General features: G+C 43.7%; 1 protein-coding gene across 1 annotated transcript in view; it reads left to right on the top strand.

Moving 5' to 3' along the window:
• epha6 (eph receptor A6) overlaps nucleotides 1–26,340 on the top strand; it is a 981,976-nt gene that overhangs the window by 860,890 nt on the left and 94,746 nt on the right. The window contains exon 10 of the mRNA XM_086006600.1: nucleotides 2,864–2,989. Coding sequence (XP_085862726.1) covers nucleotides 2,864–2,989 — 126 coding nt within the window. The remainder of the gene's footprint in view (nucleotides 1–2,863; nucleotides 2,990–26,340) is intronic.

A 26,340-nucleotide genomic window follows, 5' to 3' on the forward strand; every position in this document is an offset into this window, starting at 1 on the left:
TGATCAAGATTGTCCTCATCAAAGTTATATACTGTAAGCATCACGTCATTAAATACAGTGGAACCTGTAAAGTTTTGGAGGTCTAACTGAACTGGTTACTACTGGTGTCCATCAAACCACGTGACACAAATGAAAATGTTCTGCCTTAAAGCCTATTTTATCGCAAGCCTTTTTAACATCTCCATAAATTCAGACTGCAATCATTGGATAGGTTGTACTGTTTTTCTTTTTCTTTAAAATATGGTGTTTTTATATTGATTACATTAAAAACTAAAGCTGCTGAAGAACGGATTATTTTTTTCTTTTATTTGTTCTGAGAAGCCTCATCAAGCTCAGGTATAGTATGAGTTATATTAATTTGAAATAATCCTATAGACAGTCCAAAGAGTAGGTTAGAATTTCTTGCTGGTAGCAACTGGGAAGAGCGTTGTTGCCATCAGATCCGTGATTCTCCGATGGTAATAGTAGGAAAGGGCCACTGGGAGACTTAAAATTTTCCATCTCTTGCTGGCACCAGTTGTACAAAATTATCACTAATGCTACTAATGCTTGGGGGGAAGGGCCAATCCAAAAGAAGTTGAGAGGATCAACTATATCAGCTTGCTACATTATTATTTTTTTCATTTATGTGTTTATTTTGCTTTTTAATGTCATTGTCACCATTATGAAGGAAAAGAGCCAGTCAGAAGGTGGGTCATTCCCTCAAAGTTAGTTATTTCCTGCTCTCTGGGCAGCTTTAAAATCAGCCATCTGTCCCGGCCCTGTTTGTATACTGCTCACGTACATGTGCCACACCAGCAAACAATACCACACAAAAAGACAAAAATGCGCACAAAAGGAGTTAGGGATGGTTAGTTTACCCACTTTTTTCCCAGAAGCAGTTCTCAATGCGAACAGTTGTTACAACATGTCATTTGCCAGACATTTAAATATTTTTATTCAGATAACACTAGTTCATGCAGAAAATGCATTTGGTTGGGAGAGAATCTTACTGGCATTGCTATTGGCAAAAAAGAGCTTCATTCGTCCAACAAAAGAATTAGTGTTCCTTTAACCTTTTGAAGAGCACTAGTTAGCCATTTCAGTGTTTCCATATCACCTACCTGTATGGCCCCGAGCAAAATTCTCCATCTCATGTTGAATTATGGGCAGTTTTATGCTGTGAGCTCTCTTCCAGTGGAAATTGATCAGAGTTATCCCAACAGAGAGGCATTCATCATTAGGACCCAGAGATGAAAGAGATGGGCTGTGAAATTAGGCTCCTGTGCGCCTGCCATTAGCGCCTCGGGGGGGCGCTAATGGGGCACAAAGGGCTTATCGCCCACGCGCCTCCCGAGAAATTCGGTGGGGCACTACTGAGGCGCTAGCCGATAGCACCACACCCCCGCCAGTAGCACCCTGAGCCGCTGCGCCACCGGCGATGACATCATCACCGTGCATCGCAACCCCTTAGTGCCCCGCCGCGACCCCTTACCGCCCCACGGCAGAAATTTGGCTGTGCCCTGCGGGCGTTGTCAGTGCCAGCCTCGCGGGTCATGAGCCAGGCCGACCTCCACTCACGGGGCGCTAATTAAAGGGAGGTGCGGCCCGTGCCACCATTTTATTTTGTTTGGCCGACCTCCAGGTCAGCCCTCCGTGGCAGCCCTTGCCGTGCTCCATGGCCGCCATCGCACAGTGCAGCAGCCACGGCAGCACACCACCCTGGTGGGCTAGTGTGAGCCATCAGAGGCCCTGCAGAGCTCGCAGCATCCCTCCCCTTTAATGGAAGAGGAGGGGTGCTGAAACGCATCAGCACTACACGGAGTGGCCGCTTAGAGCTCTGGCGCAACCGCGCTTTGCGCCCCCGACACTGCCACGAGAGGAAGTGGTGCAGCCGAGATAGCGCTCCGTTTCCTCGCCGGGGTGGTCAGCCAAATTTAGCAGCCGTGGCGGTACTTCTGCGCCGGGCACTAAATCTCTGGCGATAAATTGGTTACTGCCCCCAAACGGGGCATAACTGAATTTCGCCCCCATGGTATTTATACCGAGTGTTCCATCAAGTAGATTTTATGTCCTGCATACATAAATTTTCACTGAGCTGAAATGCATTGTTGCCAGCTTACTGCATGTTATTGATTTTCATGCAAAATGGCAACTTTTAGCAGTTGTGTCTTTTTTAATGCAACTTTTGAAGAACATTACTGTACAACAATATGGTGGGAAAGAGTTTGAATGATTGTCTTTAATAGTATTAATTCAGAATACGGGGTTCTCCTGATCTGCCACCTGAGAAACAGGATAAACGGCCATTTCTAACTGTTTCTGCTGTACCTCCAGATAGTCTACCGGAGTTCCAGTGGGCGATCGAGAGAACCCCTGTGGAAATTACAGGCGTATGTGGTTTGCTCAATGTTCTGATAGTGGCAGATGGCATGAGTCAGATTAATATCAAAGTGCTATGGTTGTGATTTCACACTCTTGATAGTAATGCTCCATCGTTGTAACCAGAATCATGAATGCAGCAAGCTAAATAATACAAACAGAAAACAAGGCAGTTAATTATACCACAGCAATTTCTTCATCATCTGCGTAGTTTTAATCAGAGAACAGCTGTTACCCTTATAATTCACAAAATACATTAGCTGTGCCTTCAGCTCCACATGGAGAAACAAGAAGCTTTTTGCAAATTCCCATTAAATAGACTATTGCGCTGCATACATTTTCACCAATATCCAAGGTACCTGAATGTGATGTGATTAAATACTTAGAGAAAAGCTGATACTTTGTGAGAAAAATCTACCAGTAAGTCAAAGGAGGATTTCTGTGTCATGCTGGGTTTATTTCATTCTCACCAAATGTAAAATTGTATTTTAATTCTTTCCAGTCAGATTTCCAGGGATGAGAACATACATTGATCCTGATACTTATGAAGACCCATCTCAAGCAGTGCATGAATTTGCGAAAGAAATAGACCCCTCCAGAATTCGCATAGAGAGAGTGATTGGAGCAGGTAAAAAATAATAGAAACTACCGAAGAATCCTTCCTGTTGAGGATCACATAATTGTTTTGGTTTGACTTGTTCCTTTAAAAGTTTGAGGCACTTGTTCTGCAAGTGATCTTTTCAAACTGCTTTCCTTCGCACTAACTACTTTCACAAAACAGTGTCTTTGAAAGTACACTGTGGGATAATAGGTTCAAACCATTAAAGTGTTCATCAGAAATTCCTGTCTCTGCTAGTTTAGTGAATACATTAATCCATTTGCAATAAGTGGGTTAACACTTCTGCTAAAATAGCAGGGAGAGGAATTTCAGACAAATACTTTGATGTGTCAGAACCGATTCTCCCACAGCCTAATTCCAGGCATTTTTGATTTTCCTTTTTTTTTTAAATTGAATAAAAGTCTTTACTGAGATCCATCTATAAACAAAACTATTAAGAAAATATCCCAGTTAGAACATAAACATTTTAGGAACAGGATAAAGGCCAAAAAATCCCTCCCTTTGTCATATACCTGCTTTCCCACCCTATCCCTCAATTCTTTCTCCCTCTAGAATGAATCCAGTAATCCCTTGAACTCAGATATTCCACTTCAGTGGCCTTCCCTGGTAACTTATTCTACAATTCTAATACTCCTGGAGTGAAAAGTTCCACCTGACTTTTCCTCCTTCTAACTTCCTAATTTGTAATTTGTGCCCCCTGGTATTTCAATAAACTGCTGTTTGTTCCCTTTCAACCTCCAACCATCTTGTTACAGATTTCTGTTTCTCTATTGGGATTTTGCTTTCTATTTGGAAGTTGAGTAGCAAACTACAGGCTACATGGCTCTTCCTTTAAAACTTCCTATATCGTAACACTATTATACATACTTGTAATCCAGTGCTGTAAAAATGCAGACTCCTATAGCATAATCATAGAATTTTACAGCACAGAAGGAGGCCATTCGGCCCATCATGCCTGTACCAGTTCTTTTAAAGAGCTATTCAATTAGTCACCCCACTCCCTCCACAACCCCCACCCACCCGCCCTTCTCTTTCCAGATATCATTCAGCTTTATTATCCTTTCACCACCTCTCCTGTCCAGAAGGCCTGCTATCTAAAAATCTGGAAAGAAACTTTAAAAAAAAATCATTATGCATTATACGCAATTAAACAAAATATTGACTACAGTGAGCTTAATGCTGCAAATTAACCTTAATGTTTTTCAAATGTATAGAAACCACTAGAGCTTTGCTCTTATGATTTATGACATAGTCAGACTGCATCAAATTAATTCCAATTTTGTCCCTCGCAGGCAACCATGTATATATTCTATATGTAATGCAGCACTAGCAGAAATACACAGCAAGGGATTTTAGCCACCTGCTAATGCTAAGTGGACAAGTTTTTTCAGTCTCAAAAAGTCTAGTGTCACTTTGTTTTAATCCATTTTTATTTTTGCTAAGTAATTTCGTAACTTCTTTCTTCAATTTGCTCACCTGTATTTCGATATCTTTTATTTTGTCCATCTTTATCCAAACATGCCATCTTCCAGCTATAACCAGCAATTTTCTGGTGCAAGGATATGCATCTTAGTAACTATCACTGAAGGAACTAAGTTAATCAGGATTATTAAAAATGCCTCCCAATCTGCAGATCTGGCATGTTAACTCATGATGCTAACCGACTATTATTTATGCCATCTATGAAAATGTGCATTAAGCCCAAAGGCCAATAAAGCAGAAGTTGCCCTATGTTTCAGTGTTGACTGTTGTAACATATTGTTGTCTCAACATACTGTAGCATGTGTTCAGAAATCCAGTCTTTATTGCTGAGCAGATACATATGGATCCTAAGATGTTCTCATTCAAGGATGAATTTTGCTTTTGTTGCTTAATGATCCATTGGTATGTATTGCTATGTCCACTATAAAACGCAATGTATAAAAAGTCTTGTTCTGCAAAGGAGGCATTAAATTTGATTCAAAAATTTGAAACCGTAGCTTATTGAAAACTATTGTATTAATTATTTACAAAGTGCAAGGTAAATTATACAAAACTGCATTAAGACCAGAAACCAGTTTTACAGAAGCTAGGACCCAGACATGTTTTTTTGAAAAAAAGACTGCCAACAACAAATGTGAGAATAAATTGAGAGCATTATACCTTGTCAAAAATAATCTTTGTTATTGCATATTAAACGGCAGTTGTTTAATTGTATTTTAATTCAGTATAATAATGTGGTAATTTATACAGACATTGTAACAGAATCCATTTGAAATCTGGAATACGTTCAAATGAACCACAGTTAACAAACCATACAAATACACACTCGCTGCAGTCCACAGCACTTGGAACTGCACTGGATTTGTTTTGCGTCAGGAAAGCTTACAATTTATTCTGTGTTCAGCCATTTAAGATCATTTCTGGAATCAGATGGATATTTTTTGTCGCTATCATTTCTCTTTCAGATCTGACCAAATATCTCATTTGAGCCTAGAAATTACTGTTAGTGGAATTATTGTATGAACATTTAGCACATTAATATGGCATTCCTCTATCAGCTACTTTAATAGAAGTCGTTACAATCTCGATTTTAACTCCACCCCCACCCTTCTACCTTGGCAGAAGCCGGCAAGGGGGATGGGGGCAGTTATAATGAGGCCAGTCACTTCCCCACTGTCTTCCCGCTGCGTCCCGATGTTAACTGGCTCTTTTGAGCAGGCAAGCAGGACACCCGCAGGAAGGAAGAGGGATCCTTTATTACTTATGCAGATCTGGTCCAGTGATGTCGGGAGCAGATTCGTGCTTCAGAAGGGGCCCAGCAATTAAGTTTGACAAAATTAATTTTAAGTTTCCTTTTGGGCCAAGAGCAGCAGGAGTGCTCCTCCAGGCCTTACAAGGAAACCTTGGGCCTCCCTTGCTGTCCCTCCCACCCCCAATTGCCTCCAGAGTCCCCTCCCGATCACAACAGAGGTCCCTCCCCCCCCCCCCCACTTCAATTGATGGCCAAGGACTATTCCCACACGTTCCTGCCAGTGGCCTCCTGCTACCGAACTCCTGCTCCCACCCACCGGCCAGGTAGTGGACCTGAGAAATGGGATCTGTGGATCCTGGCGACTCTGGAAAAAATTATTCAAATGAGGCCTGGCCATTAAGATCGGCTAGGCATCCATGCCTCTCCCCTGACACGCTGCCCACTTCAAGGCTCGCATGCATCGTGCCTGCACCCCCCCCCCCCCATAAAAATCAAGGCCAATCTGTCTACTTATTTTAAAGAGGTTAATGTTTCTGTTAAAATAATGTCCAGAAGAATTCGCAATAACATAAGAATTAGGAGCAGGAGTAGGCCATACGGCCCTTCGAGCCTGTTCCGCCATTCAATAAGATCATGGCTGATCTTCAACCTCAGCTCCACTTTCCTGCCCAATCCCCATATCCCTTGATTCCCCTAGAGCCCACGGGGGAGAAATTTGATTGGTTAGCGCCTTCCATTAGCGCCGGGGGGGGACGCTAAGGGGTTAGCGACCGGGCACGGCGAATGCAGCGACGCCCACGAAACTCATTTCCAGTTTAGCGCTGGTGCTACCTCTTACCGCCTAGGCCTCGAGCGCTTTGCAGATCGTGACGTCATTACGTGCGCAGCGCCCCATTACCGCCCCGGATGTGAAATTGGCTTCCGTCCCCTGCTGTATCGCCGGCCGTGAACAACGGCAGGAAGAGGAGTCGTTGTCAACTCGGCTGGCCGCTTGGGGAGCGCTATTTAAAGGGAAGGGTTTTCAGGTAGGCCAACCTTTAAAAGTTCCACCAGTCTAGTTCCTGCTGAAAGTTTTTGGTCGCTTCATTGCTACAAGATGTCCAAGCCCTCCACTTAGTAGAGTGTTTGGCGCTGTAATGGCAGTCGCGCAGCTCACCTTGCAACGCAGACCTGTCGACAAGTGGGTTGTGAAGCATCACTGGCCCTTCCCTTTAAACAAGGGAAGCAGTCTCTGATGCCATTACCGATGCGCTCCAAATTGTTCAGCGCTCTGCCGCTACCACCCTGCTCCCGGACTTTAGCGCCCTAGGAGAAGTGGTTAGCACTTGATTTAGCGCTCCACTTCCCTCTTGGAGCACTAATGCTGAATTTCCCATCAAGAGAGAATCATTAGCGTCTGGCGCAACTTTTCCTACTTTTCAAAAGTTAGTGCCCCAACCAGGGTGATACCCAATTTCTAGCCAAAAATCTATCTATCTCAGCCTTGAATGTACTCAATGACTCAGCATCCACAGCCCTTTGGGGTTGAGAATTCCAAAGAATCACAACCCTCTGAGTGAAGAAATTCCTCCTCATCTCAGCCTTAAATGGCCAACCCCTTATCCTGAGACTATGCCCCCAATTCTAGACGCTCCAGCCAGGGGAAACAACCTCTCAGCATCTACCCTGTCAAATCCCTTCAGAATCTTGTATGTTTCAATGAGATCACGTCTCATTCTTCTAAACTCCAGAGAGTATAGGCCCATTCTACACAATCTCTCACTAAAGCCCTGTACAATTGTAGGACTTCCTTACTCTTGTCTATATCCCTTTCCCCATTTAAGACTGAGATGAGGAGGAATTTCTTCACTCAGAGGGTTGTGAATCTTTGGAATTCTCTACCCCAAAGGGCTGTGAATGCTGAATCATTGAATATATTCAAGGCTGAGATAGATAGATTTGCAATAAAGGCCAACATGCCATTTGACTTCCTAATTGACTTCCTTACTATACCTGCATGCTAACTTTCTGTGTTTCCTGTACGGGGATACCTAAATATCTCTGAACACCAACATTTAATAGTTTCTCACCATATGAAAAATATTCTGTTTTTCCATTCTTCCTACCAAAGTGAATAACCTCACATTATACTCCATCTGCCACCTTATTGACCACTCACTTAACCTGTCTATATCCCTTTGCAGGCTCTTTGTGTCTTCCTCACAGCATACTTTCCCACTTAGCATTGTATCATCAGTAAACTTGGATACATTGCACTTGGTCCCTTCATCTAAGTTATTAATAAAGATTGTAAATAGCTGAGGCCCAAGCACTAATCCATGTGGTACCCCACTAGTTACAGCCTGCCAACCAGAAAATTACCCGTTTATCCCTACTCTCTGTTTTCTGTCCTTTAACCAACCCTCTATCCATGCTAATATAATACCCCCAACCACATGAGCCCTTATCTTGCGTAGCAACCTTTTATGTGGCACCTTATCGAATGCCTTTTGGAAATCCAAATATATTACATCCACTGGTTCCCCTTTATCTACCCTGGTAGTTACATCCTCAAAAAACTCTAATAAATTTGGTAAACACGATTTCCCTTTCATAAAACCATGTTGACTCTGCCTAATCGTATTATAATTTTCTAAGTGCCCCGTTACCATTTCCTTAATAATAGATTCCAGCATTTTCCCGACAACTGATGTCAGGCTGATGGGCCTGTAGTTACCTGTTTTCTTTCTCCCTCCTTTCTTGAATTGCAAGGTTACATTTGCGACCTTCCAATCCACTGAGACCGTTCTAGAATCTAGGAAATTTTGGAAGATCACAACCAATGCATCCACTATCTCTGCAGCCACCTCTTTTAGAACCCTAGAATGTAGGCATCAGGGATTTGTTGACTTTTAGTTCCATTCGTTTCTCGAGTACTTTTTCTCTACTTATATTAATTACTTTAAGTTCCTCACTCTTATTAGCCCCTTGGTTCCCCACTATTTTTGGTATGCTTTTTGTGTCTTCTACCGTGAAGACAGATACAAAATATTTGTTTAAAATCTCTGCCATTTCCTTATTCCCCATTATAATTTCACCTGTCTCAGCCTCTAAGGGACCAACGTTTACTTTTGCTACTCTTTTTTTTACATAGTTGTAGAAGCTCTTACAATCTGTTTATATATTTCTTGCTAGTTCACTCTCGTATTCTATTTTCTCCCTTTTTTATCAATTTTTTGGTCATACTTTGCTGGTTTCTAAAGCTCTCCCAATCCTCAGGCTTATTAGTAATCTTTGCAACATTATAAGCCTTTTCTTTTAATCTAATACTATCCTTAACTTCTTTAGTTAGCTACGGATGGATCACTTTTCCCATGGAGTTTTTATTTCTCAATGGAATGTATATTCGTTGAGAATTTTGGAATATTTCTTCAAATTCAAATGAATGCATTAAGCTGTTCAGTGATTTCCCAAAACAAAAACGAGCATATAAACATGATTTTTAATGTTTGATCTTAGTTTTAAAAGCTGTTTGTCTGTGTAAAGGTTTTCATGACTGATCATTGCCTGATGAAAAACTAGTCAAAACAATGGAGGACAGCGCCTCTCCTGGCACTTGAAAAAATAATGGAGCTCATCACTAAATGGATTCCTCAGATAATTTAGCATTGAGGGATGTTTGCAATAAGAAATGTCATTGCTCAAAAGCAATAGGCATTGTTGTGGGTTTATCATAAATTACGTTAGTAGATTTAATAATACCAATATCTGAAAAACATGATAACGCAATATCAACATGCATATTAGATTGTGCAGGATGTACTGGTTACTTTATACTGCAAGAAGAATTCTTGGGGGAGAAATTCCCTACCTTAGCATCACCAGCTGGTGGTGGGTACCGCAGAGTCCTCCATTTTCGAAGTCCTGGTAGTGCTGCCGGTAAGTAGTAGCGCCCTGCAAAAAAAAAGGCGGAGTGGTGACGCAACGCCGACTTAACGTCACCATGGTGAACTTCGACCCTAGTGCTGGGTCCTAAGCACGCCAGGTAAACCTAGCGTGCAAGCAGACTAGCAGAGGTGCTGTCAGCACCTCTTAAAGGGACACACACATCTTTCAGGTAAGTTTGCATTTAAGCATTTGGACTGGATTTTTTTTATTTTATTGAAGTAGTGGCTTGGTGCAATGCATGTTAAAAGTTTTTTAAGTGCACAGGGAGTGCTGCTGGATGCTTGCAAGGCCTCGGATGGTAAAGGAAGGCCTCTGAGAAGACAGAAAATGCTGCAAATACTCAGCAGGTCAGGCAACATCTGTGGAGAGAGAAACAGAGTTCACATCTCAGGCCAAGATGCTGCCTGAGCTGCTGAGTATTTCCAGCATTTTATGCTGTCATTTCAGATTTACAGCATCCGCTCACAGAGGGAGGAGGAAGACACGAAGAGGAGGAAGCCGAGGAGGAGGAAGCAGAAGCTGAGGAGGAGGAAGCAGAAGGAGGGATGCAACCCAGACAGCCCCTTTCTAGCCGGGATATCCTGGATGGAATCATCCACCTGCGGTCCCAGTAACCACAACCCCAATTCCCCTTTTAACATTTATCTCCCACTTTACTTTCCATCTGTTACTGACCATCACAGCATCCCCTTGGTCACAATGCTGAAATAAAAGCCACCACAAAGCAAACTTTCCAGTCCAACTTTATACATCTATCCATCAAGAAATCAACTCATCGCCCTTACGCATTCCCTTAGTGACTTTCTTTTGTGTGCCTTTGCCTATCCTACTGATGTCACACAGTGCTACCCCAGTGGCTGCAGCATGGCTGGGGAAGGCTGCTGACTTTCAGTGGGGGACACTGCAAATGGCCTTGCTGGTCAACCTTGAGGAGCTGATGGCTAAAAGTGTCAAATCAAGTGACAGTGTTTGTTCTTTTTGGTCAACCACTGGCTGGGCAGGCTGCATTTCTTGGGTGTGTGAAATGAGGAAGGCACAAGGGTGGAATTGTGGTGAGGGGAGGACGGGAAAGCAAGAGGTCATGCCAGAAGGAGGATAACGTATGAGGATACCAGCATCTTGTATCCTTTCAGCCCTGCCACAGGCCGAGGGCTCAGCCATGCTCCTGCCAAGAATGGTCTGCACTGTCACCTCCAAGGGCGTAAGGTGAGGTGTGGCTAGGAATGGGTGATGTGCCTCATGATTGGTACAGGTTGTTGGTAGGTGAGTGATTGAGCAGGAGTCGTTGTTACATCGTTATATTATTACATCATTAAATGGAACTACTTGTTACATCATTATATGGAACTACTTTGGTTAGTGTATTTATATTGCTATGTGGCACACTGTAAAAGGCAGTGTGCAGTGCAAGGTCGGACATCTTGTATCACTCCGCACCATCATATAAGCAAGAATACAACTGAGTAAAGGTCGTAAACTAAAATGAGTTAAAAGTGTCTGTATTACATAGTAATAAGAACACAAGGAGACACAACATGGTGGCAGCGGTATAAGTGAGTACAACTTGTGCCATACGAACTACGAATAAGACGAAAAGTGAATATATGAGATGATCGTGAATGCCGGTGTCTGCGGTGATTGAGCGTGAATCGTACGGGCAACTAAGATGGCGGCTGCCGCGGCACTGACTGCGCAAATGCAACCCCTCATGAACTGGGAAGCCGACGATATAGTAGAGGCATTCCGCAAGTTCAAACAGAAATATGACCTTACATTCAAAAGCTTCCTGAAGGGTACTGCCAACGAGGAAAAGGTTAGTTACATTCTGTTGTGGACAGGAGAAAAAGGTCTAGATTTGTATAATAGCTGGAGTTTGACTGAAGAGGAAAAGGAAAACCCTGCGACAATCTTTGAGAAATTCAGCAACCATCTAGAGCCTAAATCCAATCACCATATACACAGATACAAATTCCAAAGTCTAAGACAGGAACCCGGTGAAACAGCTGACAATTTCCTGACAAGGCTGAGAAATGAAGCCAGCAAGTGTGCATTTAAGGCAATGGAGGAAAGGCTTGTGGACCAGCTGATATGGGGGTCAGCACATGCAGAGGTACAAAAAGCCCTGATAGGGAAGGAAAAGCTCGAAATAACAGAGGTTATAGATACTGCGAGAGCTCATGAAGCCATGAAGCAGCAAATGAGAACGCTGATTTCTCAAACGGCTGACATGCGGACGGCTTCTGAGACGGACAACAGAGTGGATACAGTGAGAGAAAAGTACAACACACAAAGACATGCACATGACAACGGGAGAAACATGTGCAGAAACTGTGGAAGACCACACAATTGTACAGACAGGAGGAAATGTCCAGCATAAGGAACAAGCTGCAATGCATGTGGCAAACTAAACCACTGGGAAAAGAGGTGTAGAACGAAGAAAGACAGAACATACATCAAAAACAAAGGCGGACAGCAAAACCAGAGAAAGAAACACAATATCCATGCCATGGATAAACAGGATGATGATGATTATGGTCATGACAATACACTAAACATCGAAACCATAAAGGTACAGCTTCACGAGATGTCCAGAGCAGAAAATACTCCGAAGAGAGAATTGCACACCACCACCCAAATCAAAAAGAGGGTCAAAGGTCAGCCCACAACCATCAACTTAAAGTTGAAGCTGGACACAGGGGCTCAGAGCAACATTCTCCCATTGAGACTGTACCAGCAGACCTTTCCCGAAAACTTGAGAGAAGATGGCTACCCGAAAAATGGTTGTTTAAAGGCAAGTAATGTCACGCTGAAAGCATACGGGGGGAGTGAGATTAAACAACTCGGAATAACCTTTGTCAAAGGGACACATAAAAGAAAGAACATCAACTACATGTTCTATGTCACCGACACTGAGGGGCCAGTGATCCTGGGATTAAACAGCTGCGAGATGTTGAGATTGATCTCAGTGAATCACGAGCTGACGGAAACATCACTGAGGATAGACAGCAACACCCCGCTGGAGAATCACCCACAAATCAAGAGTAAAAAAGACTTGATAGACATGTATCCGGAATGTTTCAATGATACAGTGGGATATTTCAGAGATTTCCAATACCACATCACCATCGATCCAGAGGTAAAGCCCGTTATCCATGCTCCACGAAAAGTACCCATCGAGCTGAAGACAAAGCTTGAAAGAGAGCTAAAGGAGATGGAAAAAAAGGGAGTGGTCGTAAAGGTCACTGAACCCACAGACTGGGTAAACTCAATTGTGGTACGAGAAAAGCTAAACGGGTGTCTCAGAATATGTTTGGACCCCAAAGATCTAAATCAGGCAATAAAGAGGGACCACTATCCTACCCCAACGCTAGAGGAGATTACGCCATCACTGGCAGGAGCCAAGGTTTTCTCAAAACTAGATGCCTGAAATGGATATTGGAACGTGAAGTTGGATGAGGAATCAACAACACTGACAACATTCAACACACCATTTGGGCGTTACAAATTCCTGCAGCTACCACTCGGGTTAAAGGTCAGTCAAGATATCTTTCAACAGAAAGTAGACGAGACATAGAGGCTGTGGAGGAGCTATAGGAATAGCTGATGATATTCAGATCTATGGCGCAGATGAAAGAGACCATGATATGCACCTACATGAGGCCATGGAGCGTACCAGGAAGGCTGGCATCAAGTTAAATGCTGATAAGTGCATAGTTAAAGTCAAGGAATGCCAATTCTTCAGTATGATTTATACACCAGAGGGAGTCAAGCCAAGTCCTGAGAAGATTGCGGCGATTGCTCAAATGAAACCACCCAAAGATAAGAAAGAGCTGAGGAGTTACCTCGGCTTGGTCCAATACATGAGTTCTTTCATCCCAAACATGTCGGAACATACAACAAATCTCAGAGAGCTAATGAAAGAAGACGCCGAATACCAGTGGTCTGAATCACATGAAAGGAATTTCAAACAACTTAAAGAGCTGTTGTGCAAAGAAACAAGTCTGTCATATTATGACAGAAGAAAACCAGTCACTCTGCAAGTAGACGCTTCTACCAGAGGACTAGGGGCAGCTCTTGTGCAGGAAGGAAAGCCAATAGCTGTCGCATCAAAGGCTTTGACGTCAGCTGAGACGAGATACGCCAACATAGAAAGAGAACTATCAGCAGTAGTGTATGGATGTGAGAAATTCCATACATACCTGTATGGAAGGTAGTTTACAATAGAGAGTGACCATCGTCCACTAGAACAGATCTACAAGAAGAATCTGTGTAAAGCACCTACAAGACTGCAAAGACTATTTCTAAGACTCCAAAGCTACGACTTCACGCTTAAATATAAGCCAGGAAAGGAAATGGTGCTAGCAGATGCGTTTTCTCGATTGTCACCATATGAGAAACACGAGGTGGAGGGCCTAACAGTAAAAAAAATCCACCACCTAGTGAGTGTTACCCCTACAAAGCTCAGTCAAATGAGAGATGAGACTAGCAAAGATGAGGAATTGCAACTACTCACGCAACAAGTGATACAGGGGTGGCCGGAGAGAATCCAGCAGGTACAGGCGACAATTCGTCAATAACTGGACGATTAGAGACGACATCACAATAGAAGATGGTATTCTCCTTGCTGGATCGAGGATCATCATGCCAAAGACGATGCAGATAGAACTTCTCCATCTAATACATGAAGGTCACATGAGAATGGAGAAATGCAAGCTGAGAGCCAGATCAGCTGTATACTGGATAGGCATGTACAAAAATATCGAACAGATGGTCTCTGCATGTGGTATATGCCAGAAATACAGAAATGCACAACAGAAAGAGGAGATGATACCTAGTGAAATACCGTCAAGACCATGGCACACTGTTGGGGCAGGTCTCTTCATGTGCAATCAAGAATGGTATCTCATAGTGACAGATTACTATTCCAAGTTTCCTTTTGTGAGAAGGATGAAAGATCTGAGAGCCACAACTACCACCAGAATTGCAAAGAGCTTGTTTGCTGAACAAGGAATCCTGGAAAAGGTAATCTGTGACAATGGAACCCAGTTCACATCGAGTGAATTCAGAGCTCTGGCAGAAAAGTATGGGTTCAAAATAGTAACCTCATCCCCACATTTCCCAATGGGACACGGGTTCATCGAAAGACAGATCCAGACTGTCAAGAGAACTCTCATCAAAAGCAGTGAGATGGGGGAAGACCAAGACTTTGCCCTCCTATCACTCAGATCAACACCACTGAAAGCAGACATGAAATCACCTGTGGAATTGCTGAATGGGAGGAAGTTTAAGACTACCCTACCAGCAAAAATACATCCTCCCCAGGACCAGGAGGACTTCAGACAGAAGCTGGCAGAAGCACAAGTCATAGGAAGCAAACATTACGACAAACATGCAAAGATGCTACCAGAATTGCTGAATGGGCAATCAGTGCATGTGCAAGACCCGGTGTTGAAAACCTGGGATCCAGCCAAGGTCATTGGAAAAGCTGATACTCCAAGATCCTACTTCGTAGAGACCGAACCTGGTAACCAATACAGACGGAACAGACTCCACATCAGACCTTCACCTGAACTGGTTAAGCAGCAGACAACATCAGCAACATTGACAACACCAGCTACCACAAGCAGTACGATGCCAGAAACAAGCGCCACAAATCAAACAACCACGAGCATGCACACTCCAACTCCAAGTGCGACAGCAACAACAACAACAAGAGCGGAACACACCAAAACACCGCAGAGAGGAGTGGTCACCACCAAATCCATAAGATGGAGGGACAACATCCAACCACCTGAGCGATATCATGAATAAGAAAAGAAAACTCACGATTCTTTGTATTTGATAATAATAGTTTAGATATAATATTTTTAAAATTAAATTAAATTTCATGTTTTAGTTTTTTGAGAAAGAGGGATGTTACATCGTTATATTACATCATTAAATGGAACTACCTGTTACATCGTTATATGGAACTACTTTGGTTAGTGTATTTATATTGCTATATGTGGCACACTGTAAAAGGCAGTGCAAGGTCGGACATCTTGTATCACTCCGCACCATGCGGCAGCAACATCATAAAAGCAAGAATACAACTGAGTAAAGGTCGTAAACTAAAATGAGTTAAAAGTGTCTGTATTACATAGTAATAAGAACACAAAGAGACACAACAGTTGTATATTGAGCAGTGAGTGAAGCTAGTGATGTAGTTGGTAAGAGACGGCTTTTGAAGATGCATTCACTGACTTTGACCAGTGATCTGATGTCATGAAGCTTCTTTCGGCACTGGAGCCATGTAGTAGGGGGCGACACTGCTGGCAGTGACAGCCTCGGTGATGTGGTCCCACATTGTTCTTTCTGGAGTGCATCCTGGCCCCTGTGGGTAGAGGACCTCTCTTACAGTGTTGACTGCCTGCACAAAGCTGGAGTGCTGCGTGTGAGACCCTGGGTGCCCCTTCCCTGGCTTGCTGAGCCATTTGTGTTAGTGCTGAAGTGCTTTTCCCATTTATGAGGTTTGGAAAGGAATTCAGCTCCATTTGGGATGTTTTAATGGTAATTTTTTCTTTGAAAGGCAGTGAGGGCCGAAAACTGCATTTTTTCTTTGTTTTAATTTTGATTAGTTCTGAACGCATTGCCCCTTTAATTTATAGCCCTTTTAATTGCCCACAATTCCTTGTGAACTCCACAGCCTCCCTCCCAGAGGCTGTAAGGAGCTGCAACGCCGCTGCTGGATGGGAACTTCAGATTGGATGCCTCCACTAACATCACCAGGAGGGCGTTACACAGTAAGTTAGTGCTGTGCTACAAATCTCCAGGCACCATCGCAAATTTTTGCCCGGTAGCATTGCGGGCCATTTTCAGTGGCCGTAAACCCGAGGCCTCGGTGACTGTCGATGTCCAATTTCTAGGCCCTTGAATAGCCCAGCATGCCTTTCGAGCTCTTACCTCATCAGGTATTTTATAAAAAAATGGCCTCACACACTTCTTGTCATGCTCCCAATTTCTGCCCATTTTTACCAATGGCCTGGTCCCACTTCTGACTCTTAATATATATAAATGTTTTAAAAATACTTTACCTGTACTACTTTTGAAAGCATGTAAGGTTCTTTTATAAATACATTTTTATATATACAGCTGAACTGCAGTGCTGGTGAGCAGGAGTGAGCGGGCAGGTGGGGGAAAGAAAGGTAGGATCAAGAATTAAGATGTACATACCTTACGGAAGCAGAAGAAGCAAAGGGATAGAGCAAAGAAAGGGAATGAATGAATACAGAGAACAGATGCAGAAAGGAGAATGAAGATGAAGAAACATACTTATATATCATTAAAATCTTACATAGAGCACTTACTTCCTGTTCATAGCCTAAACTCATCATTTTTGATCATGATTTTCTGGCAACATTTTAAATGGCTTAGTACAAAGGTCTTAAATTAAACTTAAGCAAAAAAAAATCTCCAGGTTTTTATACAGGATTACTGTTCAAAATCAGATTAATTTATTTAACCTAGTAATGGAAAGATTTGATAGTTATACAGGTGTTGAGGTTGTTTATTCTAACAGTGATGGTAGCTGTAACTGCTAAGAGTGGCACTTTTTTGTCAGTTCCTAGCTGGGTTACTAGTGGGGACATTCCCATTTTACAAATAAACCTCTGATGGAAGTTAGGCTGCATGTTGCTGCAGGGACTAGGAAAAAGTTCTTGGACTTTTTTCAGGGCTATTTACTTCAGTGGGGGGCGGGGAGAGATGCTCTGGTTGCTGTGTCATGACATTGTAAATGAGGACACTTTTTCATTTGGAGCGTATATCAGGCAGGTGGTGGGACAGGCAAGTGCTGCACTTGTCTGAAGGAATCAGTGTGGGGCCTGTGCCATTTTCATGATTGAGCCTAATTTACATTAATTTGGTGAGCTGCTGGCCCAACTTGCACTCACTTGAGGCCACTCACTGATTATGAGTGCGGGAAATCTGGCAGGATGTTGGCCGCTGCTTAAAGACCTGCAGCAGCTGCAACTTAAAGGGGAAGAGCCTTTTATCATGTGGGGCAGTGACCAGTGAAATTGTGCAGCAGCAGGCAAAATGACTTTGAATAGGGCCTCCAGGCTCTCCAGTACGGTGGTGGAACTATTGATTGAATAAGGGAGAAGCAGGAAGGATGTCTGATGGGCAACGGGTGCCAAGGCAAATAAGTCAACAGGCATCGGGACAGGTGGCAGAAAATGTTATTCACATTGTTCCCAGGACCTGATGGCAGTGCAGAAGAAATGTAATGATCTGACCTGGGCTGCCAACTCTCCCTTCACAACTCGCATACTGTCTGCAAAGCCCTGCATGGCCCTAATTTGACCGCAGCACTATCAATCCTTCCCTTCCCCGCTCCCCAAGTCAGCAGGGAACACTTCACTGCACCTCCTTTCTGTTGCACTTACACCCTCAAAAGCTGCTACTGCCCTCAAGCTAGTTCTCCATCATGGCATCACTTGCTGCTTCTTCCTGTCTTCATGCACACTATGCGAAACTGCCTCATACGTCTTTAAAACCCTTAAAAAGGGCACATATTAACCCACTTCCACTTTACTTGCAGGAGAAGCTGGCACACAACAAGAGGGTGACAACCAGCACAGGAGGAGGTCCTGCTACTTTATAGTGCCAGCACTAATTGAAGAGACCACCTTTAATATTATTGGCAGAGGATGGTACGCAGCATCGGCAATGGCCTGGCTGGAGGCCAGGCACAGCAGGGTGTTTGGCTATCTTCCCTTCCTTTTCTCCTTCTATTTAATTCTCAGTCGCATCATCAGCATGTCAACCAAGTAGCACTGCCACGCACCTGCTGCTGCTTACCATTACATCCTAACCATTGTCCCTCTCCCCTTTTTCTACGTCTATCAGACAACTTGGGAATTCTAGTCACAAAGACTGAGGCGAAGAGCTCTCCTGGAGATGCACGGTCCCGTGCTCTGACATTTCCCAGCACCAGCACAGAAATCAGCACACTGTGTGGCATAGATAATGCGGTGGAGTGGTCTGCACTGAGTGAGTGACTGAGCACAAATGAGCAGCAAAGTTGGAAAGGTCAGCTTGGTAAACAGCGCACCAAAGGGCAAGCATGCATCCTAGCTCTGTTGAAGAGGACAGAGATACAATCTTTAGGGGCCCAGATTTTAAACAAAAGATGATTTGAGCTGCCTGCCAGAGAGCCTCCAGAACATATATGTGATTGTGGAGGGGTCCACTACTAACTTGTGTTGAGTTCTGGTGCATGGCACTCTGCAGTCAACTATGGAGTGTGTGGGTCACCTCAATGGACAATGTAGCCCCTCTCCCCACTCAGGAGGAATCTGTGGCACTAGTAATAGCACCTCTCAGGGATGCTGAAACTGGCATCATGCAGGCTATGGGCTTAACCACCTCTTCCACCTTGGCCAGATTGGGAGACCGAATGGATAAGGGCTTTAATCGGATTGTGAATGTCCTACAGTCTGCTCTCCAGCACATCAGTGGAAGTGGTGAGCTGCTGTCTGTTAGCAGGAGTAGTCATACAATCAGAGTGGCATATGTTGGCATCTCTCATGATGACAGCATATCTGGATGCTTGCAATCCCCTGAACCAATGCCCACTGCGATGCCAGAAAACCAGCTGAGCCAGTCGCTGCCAAGTTGCTGCAGTCTGTAGCTGGGTTCTCTGTGTTATGTCTGACATTGTTGATAGGTACTCGATTGCCTTGGCCTGAGCACATGGAGTTTGATAGTGCTGTTATCATTGTATTGTGTATAGGTATTTGATTGCTTTGGCCTGGAAGTGTGTGTGTGTGGCAGCCATTAAAAAAGCAACAGGAACTGAACTCTGCTTACGCTCTCTGGATTATCTTTGCAAACGCAACACTCAGGCCCTTGACTGAGCCACAGCAGCCTTCAACCTCCCATGCTGCAGCCACTGGGGGAGCATTTTGTAGAAGTAGGTAAGAGAGCATCCAAGACAGGCACCAAGGACACACACCAAGGTGATAAATTAGTGTGTAGGCATTTCTGTAAACCACGAAAATGTTGATTCATTTTTTGAAATCTTTGTGTGCAGCGTGTTTCTGTAGTAGCTGGTGACCCTGCAATGTTAATTGACATGAATATCAATGTTCGGTCTTTGGGCAGATGCAGGTAATTTGAGAGTGGAAGAATTTGAAGATTTGTTGGATATGATGTAGGAGCCGGGATTGTTCAGGTGAAGAACTCTTCAATAAACTGCTGCCAAAGAGCGCTGGCTACAGGCAGCTTTTGATCCCTTGCTTCCTCATCATTCTGTGCTTCATCAGTGTCCTTTCCTTCATCATCCTTGTCCTTGTCCAATGGTGGTTCCATGTGTTATCCCCATTGCAGGGCAAATTTCTGCAGCATACAGCAAATCACTATCACACAAGACATTCTTTGTGGGCTGTATTTCAGGAAGCCACCGGACAGGTCCAAGCATTTGAACCTTTGCTTGAGGACTCCAGTAGTCTGCTCGATGAGGGCCCTAGTTAACCCATCATTACAGATCGGCCACTTAGGATGGGTTCCTGAGATCCTCAAGTAGCCAGCCTCTCACTTGCCAACATATGCCACTCTGATTGTATGACTACTCCTGCTAAAAGCAAAGGGGGGATGGCGGATTATTGCGACATAAATGTGTCATGACAGCTTCCAGGAAAGTGCGCATGATGCGCTGCTGGTGATCACACACCAGTTGCACATTAATGCAGTAGAAGTCCTTCTGATTCATGAAGACAATGGGCTGGATTTTGCCAGCCGAGACGAGTTGGGGGCGGGACTGCTGCCTTCCGGGTTCTAGTCCTGCCCCCAGCGACGTCTGACGAACAAATGCAATTTTCCTTTGCGGGCTTGCCGGCCAATTAAGGGAAAGCTGGTGTCAGATGGCGTCAGTGTATGACGTTTCATCTGCCGGTTTTCTTAAAGGGACAGGCCCCATAATTTTTTGACAGATGAATTGTCAGTGTTTAACAGCATTCAAGTGCTGTCAAACACTGACAGTCACTGTCCAAAGGTGAGCCCTTGTACCCAGACTCACCAATGGCTCCTTAGGAGAAAACAGATGGCAGCTGCATGTGAGATTGCAGAAGCCATCTGTCAATTCTGCCGATCAGATGAGGCTTCACAGAAACATCATCTTGTCACCTGCAGATACATATAAACAGAATAAAAATATTTCTCACTACATTCTCTCACCTGTCATACTTACCTGTGCACCATTACACCCATCACACTACCTCTGCAGCTGTCATTTGCACACTTACACTGCAGCAGACCCATAGCTCGCCTCGCTGACCCTGGCGGGGTTTCCCGCCGTCGGGAAGCCTGCATCAGCAGGCTGAAAATGGGTAAAAGCCTCTTAACTGCCTCTTAACTACCTGTTAACAGGCAGTTATTTGGCTCTAATCCCCTTCCCGCCGCTAGGAGACGGGTCCCTGCGCGAGTCTGGGACCTGCCTCCCGGGAAGATGGTTCGGAGGCGGGTTGGGAGCGGGGTTGGCAGCTATATCTCTGCATGCTCCTCTCTCTTGCTGCTGCTTCTGCTCCTCCTCCTCCTCTTGCCAGAGTAGAATTCCCAGAAGGGCCCCCATGAAGGAAAAATGCAATGCCAGAAGCCCTTAAGTGTTCAAAACATTCTACAGTAACTACAAGCACTTTGAAATCGTCTTAGTAGCTAAAGCAATATTAGCTAATGCAAGCATAATGCCTCCCAAGACTTTCTATAGTTTTTCCTGAGTGCAGCAGAGGATACCTCCAAATCTCACTGGCAATATGGTCCTCTCGACTTGTACTGCGCATGGTTTGTGGGCAGGAGAGGGAACTGGTAGTAGCAGAGATGAGAATGTCATTGGGGGTTGTAACTACATCACCTGAAGCCAATTAGCATTGACATGAATCAGTCATTCATGAAAGAAAGACTTATGAAATAATACTGAGCAGCCTACAGGTGGCGCTGTCCAGAGAGAGTATAAATACTCGGGCACGGGCCCAGCTTGCGCAGGACATTCTTAACAGGAACTAGTGAAGGACACAGCTAGACCTCCATGTTGTAAAACAGTTGATTAAAGCTTTGTTTAATGCTTAGAACAAGTGCCTTGTAGTTTTCTTACGTCAAGTATATATTAGTGAGCTTCCCACTTGTTTCCATTGGGAGCTCTGGCCGCTCAGATTGAGGTCTAATTTAGAATAGTTGGGATTGCAGCATTGAGTCGGTACTTCGGTTTCACGCACTGTTTTGGTCACACTATCACCCACTTTTTAAGCACAACCAGAGCAGCAAGGGAAAAAAATCACCTCCATGTTCTTTTAAATGTACTTACAACATCACCACTAATAGCAACCGGATTGGTGAGTTAAGTTATTCAGAGGCCTGGACTAATGATCCGGAGACATGAGTTCAAATCCCACCATGGCAACTGTGGAATTTAAAATCAGTTAATAAAATCTGGGAAAAAAAGCTAACATCAGTAATGATTATCGGAAAAACCCATCTGGTTCACTAATGTCCTTTAGGGAAGGAAATCTGTCATCCTTACCCAGTCTGGCCTATATGTGACTCCAGACCACAAAGAGTGGTTGAATCTTAACTGCCCTCTGAAATGGCCCAGCAAGCCACTCAGTTAAGGGCAATTAGGGATGGGCAATAAATGCTGGCCTTGCCAGTGACGCCCACATCCTGTGAATGAATTTTAAAAAGTTCCTGTGAAAAAATAAACAATTAATTAAAATAAAGGTTTATTGACATCTTAAAGTAAACAAAAAAAACACTTTAAAAGACTTTTAAAGTCCAAATTCTTTCAGCACCTCTGCTACTCATCCATTTATGACTGGCTGTTCTTTTGTTAATGGATGACAGTTCAGCTTGTGGATTAAACTAACGGTTATAACATACAGTCAGCGGGGGTTCCTTGTGAGACTATTTTCCAATATGTCATGTAGAGCTCACCAATCTCAAGTAAAAATATTCAACGCTTATTTCAACTCTGAAAACCTCCTGAAGACAGCAGAGTTATTTCTTGAGTTCTCTTGTAAAATAGTAAATGTTTATTTTAAATTTTCATGCATAGCAAATACATATTGCACAGATATTGACTGCTTTTCAGAACTAACATTAAAGTTATTGGCCTGAGGGTTACAGAGAGTGACTGAGAAAGCATTATTCAATTGTTAGCATTTCAGATCACTTCTGTGACTCCCAAGAGCGTAGTGTACTTCAGATCTGGATTTGTTTCATTCTGCACTTGAACTGACCATTGTTTTAAAGGAAAGCCCAGTGCCATTGTCAACCCTCCAAGATATCTGCGCTCCTCCAATTCTGCCCTCTTGAGCATCCCTGATTATAGTCGCTCAACCATTGGTGGCCGTGCCTTCAGTTGCCAAGGCCCTAAGCTCTGGAATTCCCTGCCTAAACCTCTCCGCCTCTCTACCTCTATTTCCTCCTTTAAGACGCTCCTTAAAACCTACCTCTTTGACCAAACTTTTGGTCATCTGCCCTAATTTCTCCTCATGTAGCTTGGTGTCAAATTCTTTGTCTTATAACACTCCTGTGAAGCTCCTTGGGACGTTTTACAACGTTAAAGGCGCTATATAAATACAAGTTGTTTTTGTAAAGTTTTAAATTGCTACTGTGTCATTTGTCCAATTCCGGTGCCTGGCAATATTGTACACCGTTGCCCTCTTTATGTTAATCAGCGGATAGCAGTGAAAACTATTTTCTCACACAATGATTTCTCAGCCTGTCATACCAACATTTCAGTTCATGAGAAATATCGGAAAATAGATAGCAGGATGTGATTTAATCTTAATGTGGACTTTTGAATATTAGATTTTTGAATATTAAGGGAATCAAGGGATATGGGGATAGTGCAGGAAAGTGAGATGAGGTAGAAGATCAGCCATGATCTTACTGAATGGCGGAGCAGGCTCGAGGGGCCGAATGGCCTACTCCAGCTCCTATTTCTTATGTTCTTATGGACATGCACATTATAATTCTGAAGACTAGTCATGCACATTTGCAATTCATTCCCATATTCTTCATTGTTCTGTTTTGTTTCTATCTTTGGGGGAAGGAAGAATTTTTCATAATTGTCAAGGTAAAGGATGTTGGCACTGAAGAAATACTTTTTCATTTTGTGCACCTGGTGGCAACACTAAACATCTCAATCCAAAAACATGGGCAGGTGCAGAATAAAACTCCTATTCTCCCATAATAACATACCATAACCGCAGTCTTGGAAGAGCACTACATACTTACTGGACTGAGGGTTAGAGAGAGTGACTGAGAAAGTATTATTCAATTGAATAGGTGTCAATTTTTCCAATTCTTACATCACTTATCCTTGTGGCCTTTAGTAGTGAGTTTTCCAAATTAGTGCTATTATAATGTTATATGTCCACGTTCGCCAAGAGCCGGGTTAAACCTTTCCTAATGCATTTTGTATACAGTCAGTAGCAAGAGGAGATGTTCATTCCATCAGTTTCAGCTGGATTTGATCTCAAGTCCCTGAGGTGGACAGACATTGTGCTAACTCACTCCGCCATCCATTACTTTAATTAATATGGGGTAACTTTTTCAATTTTGCACACCCAGCAGCCAAGGGACTGAGCAATCGGGAAACAGCCTGCAAGATCCTTTGATCCAGCCCACGAAGACCCTGCCAGTTCGTTTCTTGCTTGTACACAAATTGGATTTTGACTTTAGTTCTAAGTGGCCCAGGCTGAGGGGACTAGAAAAGGCTGCTCCCTGATTGGTAGATTTGAGCAATCACAGAGCAGCTCTTTCACACCAATCAGACAGACTTTACCAGTCCTCCAGGCAGTAATATTTTAAACAGCTAAAGTTTCCATCTTTTCAAGCTTTGGGAAAAGGAGGAGGAAGGATGGTGGAACTGGCATTTTTTGCTTATGGGGAAATCTCATGGTTTTGTATTTGGGGGCCTCACTTTTTTGTGTGTGGTGGTCTCACTTTTTATATGTATGGGGGGATCTTGAATTTTCTATTAGGGAGTCTCACATTTTTGTGTATGCAGGCTTGCATTTCCAGTTAATCACAAGTAGTCAATATATTGGTTTTGACACAAATCTGGTCTCCAGCTCCAAAGGTTTGGATAACCCTGCAATGCCACAGTAATTTGTAATTGAACAGTGACACCCCATTGAGTGCAATGATTCAGGGTGGGCAAAAATAATTTAAATTAACAGTTATCAGCTATGTGCATCAATAAGAATATGTTTAGCAGCTGTCCAAAGATTCACCACTTCGGTTAAACTTCCTGGAATTCATGGAATGTATAGAGCAGGGACAGCAAGTCATTAATGATCTTTCATGAGCAGAAAATAAGCTGCAACTCACAGATACCACAGGCACAAGTGAGTTTTAACGCAAGTGGGTGCTTGCAGTGAGCTAACACATTCACCGTCTTGTGGATATAGTCAGGAAATATAACCATAAACATAAGAAATAGGAGCAGGAGTAGGCCATTTGGCCCCTTGAGCCTGCTCTGCCATTCAATAAGATCATGGCTGAACTTCTACCTTATCTCCGCTTTCCTGCACTATCCCCATATCCCTTGATTCCCTTAATATCCAAAAATCTATCGATCTCTGTCTTAAATATACTCAACGACTGAGCCTCCACAGCCCTCTGGGGTAGAGAATTCCAAAGATTCACCACCCTCTGAGTGAATAAATTTCTCCTGATCTCTGTCCTAAATGGCCGACCCCTTATTCTGAGACTGTGACCCCTAGTTCTAGACTCCCCAGCCAAGGGAAACATCCTCCCTGCATCTACCCTGTCAAGCCCTGTAAGAATTTTCTATGTTTCAATGAGATCACCTCTCATTCTTCCAAACTCTAGAGAATATAGGTGATGATGTGGAGATGCCGGTGTTGGACTGGGGTGGACAAATGTAGGAAGTCACACAACACCAGGTTATAGTCCAACAGCTTTATTTGAAATCACAAGCTTTCGGAGCGCTGCTCCTTCGTCAGGTGAAGTGAAGGGAAGCATACAGGCACAGCATATATAGTCAGAGAAAACTGTCAGATGATTACAGGTAATCTTTCTAACTGCCCTTTATCACACCTCGGCAGAGAGATAATCAAAGGTGTGAATGGTGTCCAAACAGGTCAGTCAGGAAAACTTTACATCAAAGAACAATGAGGCGGGGTCACAAGAGGTCAAATGTTGCAAATGCTGGGGTCTGTATGAAAAACAGAAAAAAAACAAAAAACTTTGCTGGAAATCACAGCAGGTCCGGCCGCATCTGTGCAGAGAGAACAAGCCAACGACGACTCAAGTCTGGATGACTCTACGTCAGGTGGGGTTACATGTAGCGTGACATGAACCCAAGATCCCGTTTGAGGCCGTCCTCATGAGTGCGGAACTTGGCTATCAGTTTCTGCTCGACGATTTTGCGTCGTTGTGTGTCTCGAAGGCCGCCTTGGAGAATGCTTACCCGAAGATCGGAGGCTGAATGTCCTTGACTGCTGAAGTGTTCCCCGACTGGGAGGGAACACTCCTGCCTGGCGATTGTTGTGCGGTGTCCGTTCATCCGTTGTCGCATCGGCGAGACCACGCAGACACTGCGACAACGGATGAACGGACACCGCACAACAATCGCCAGGCAGCAGTGTTCCCTCCCAGTTGGGGAACACTTCAGCAGTCAAGGACATTCAGC

Source organism: Somniosus microcephalus, chromosome 14 (assembly GCF_052327205.1).
Source record: "Somniosus microcephalus isolate GS21.2 chromosome 14, FLI_Smic_1.0, whole genome shotgun sequence".
NCBI classification, from domain to species: Eukaryota; Metazoa; Chordata; class Chondrichthyes; order Squaliformes; family Somniosidae; genus Somniosus; species Somniosus microcephalus.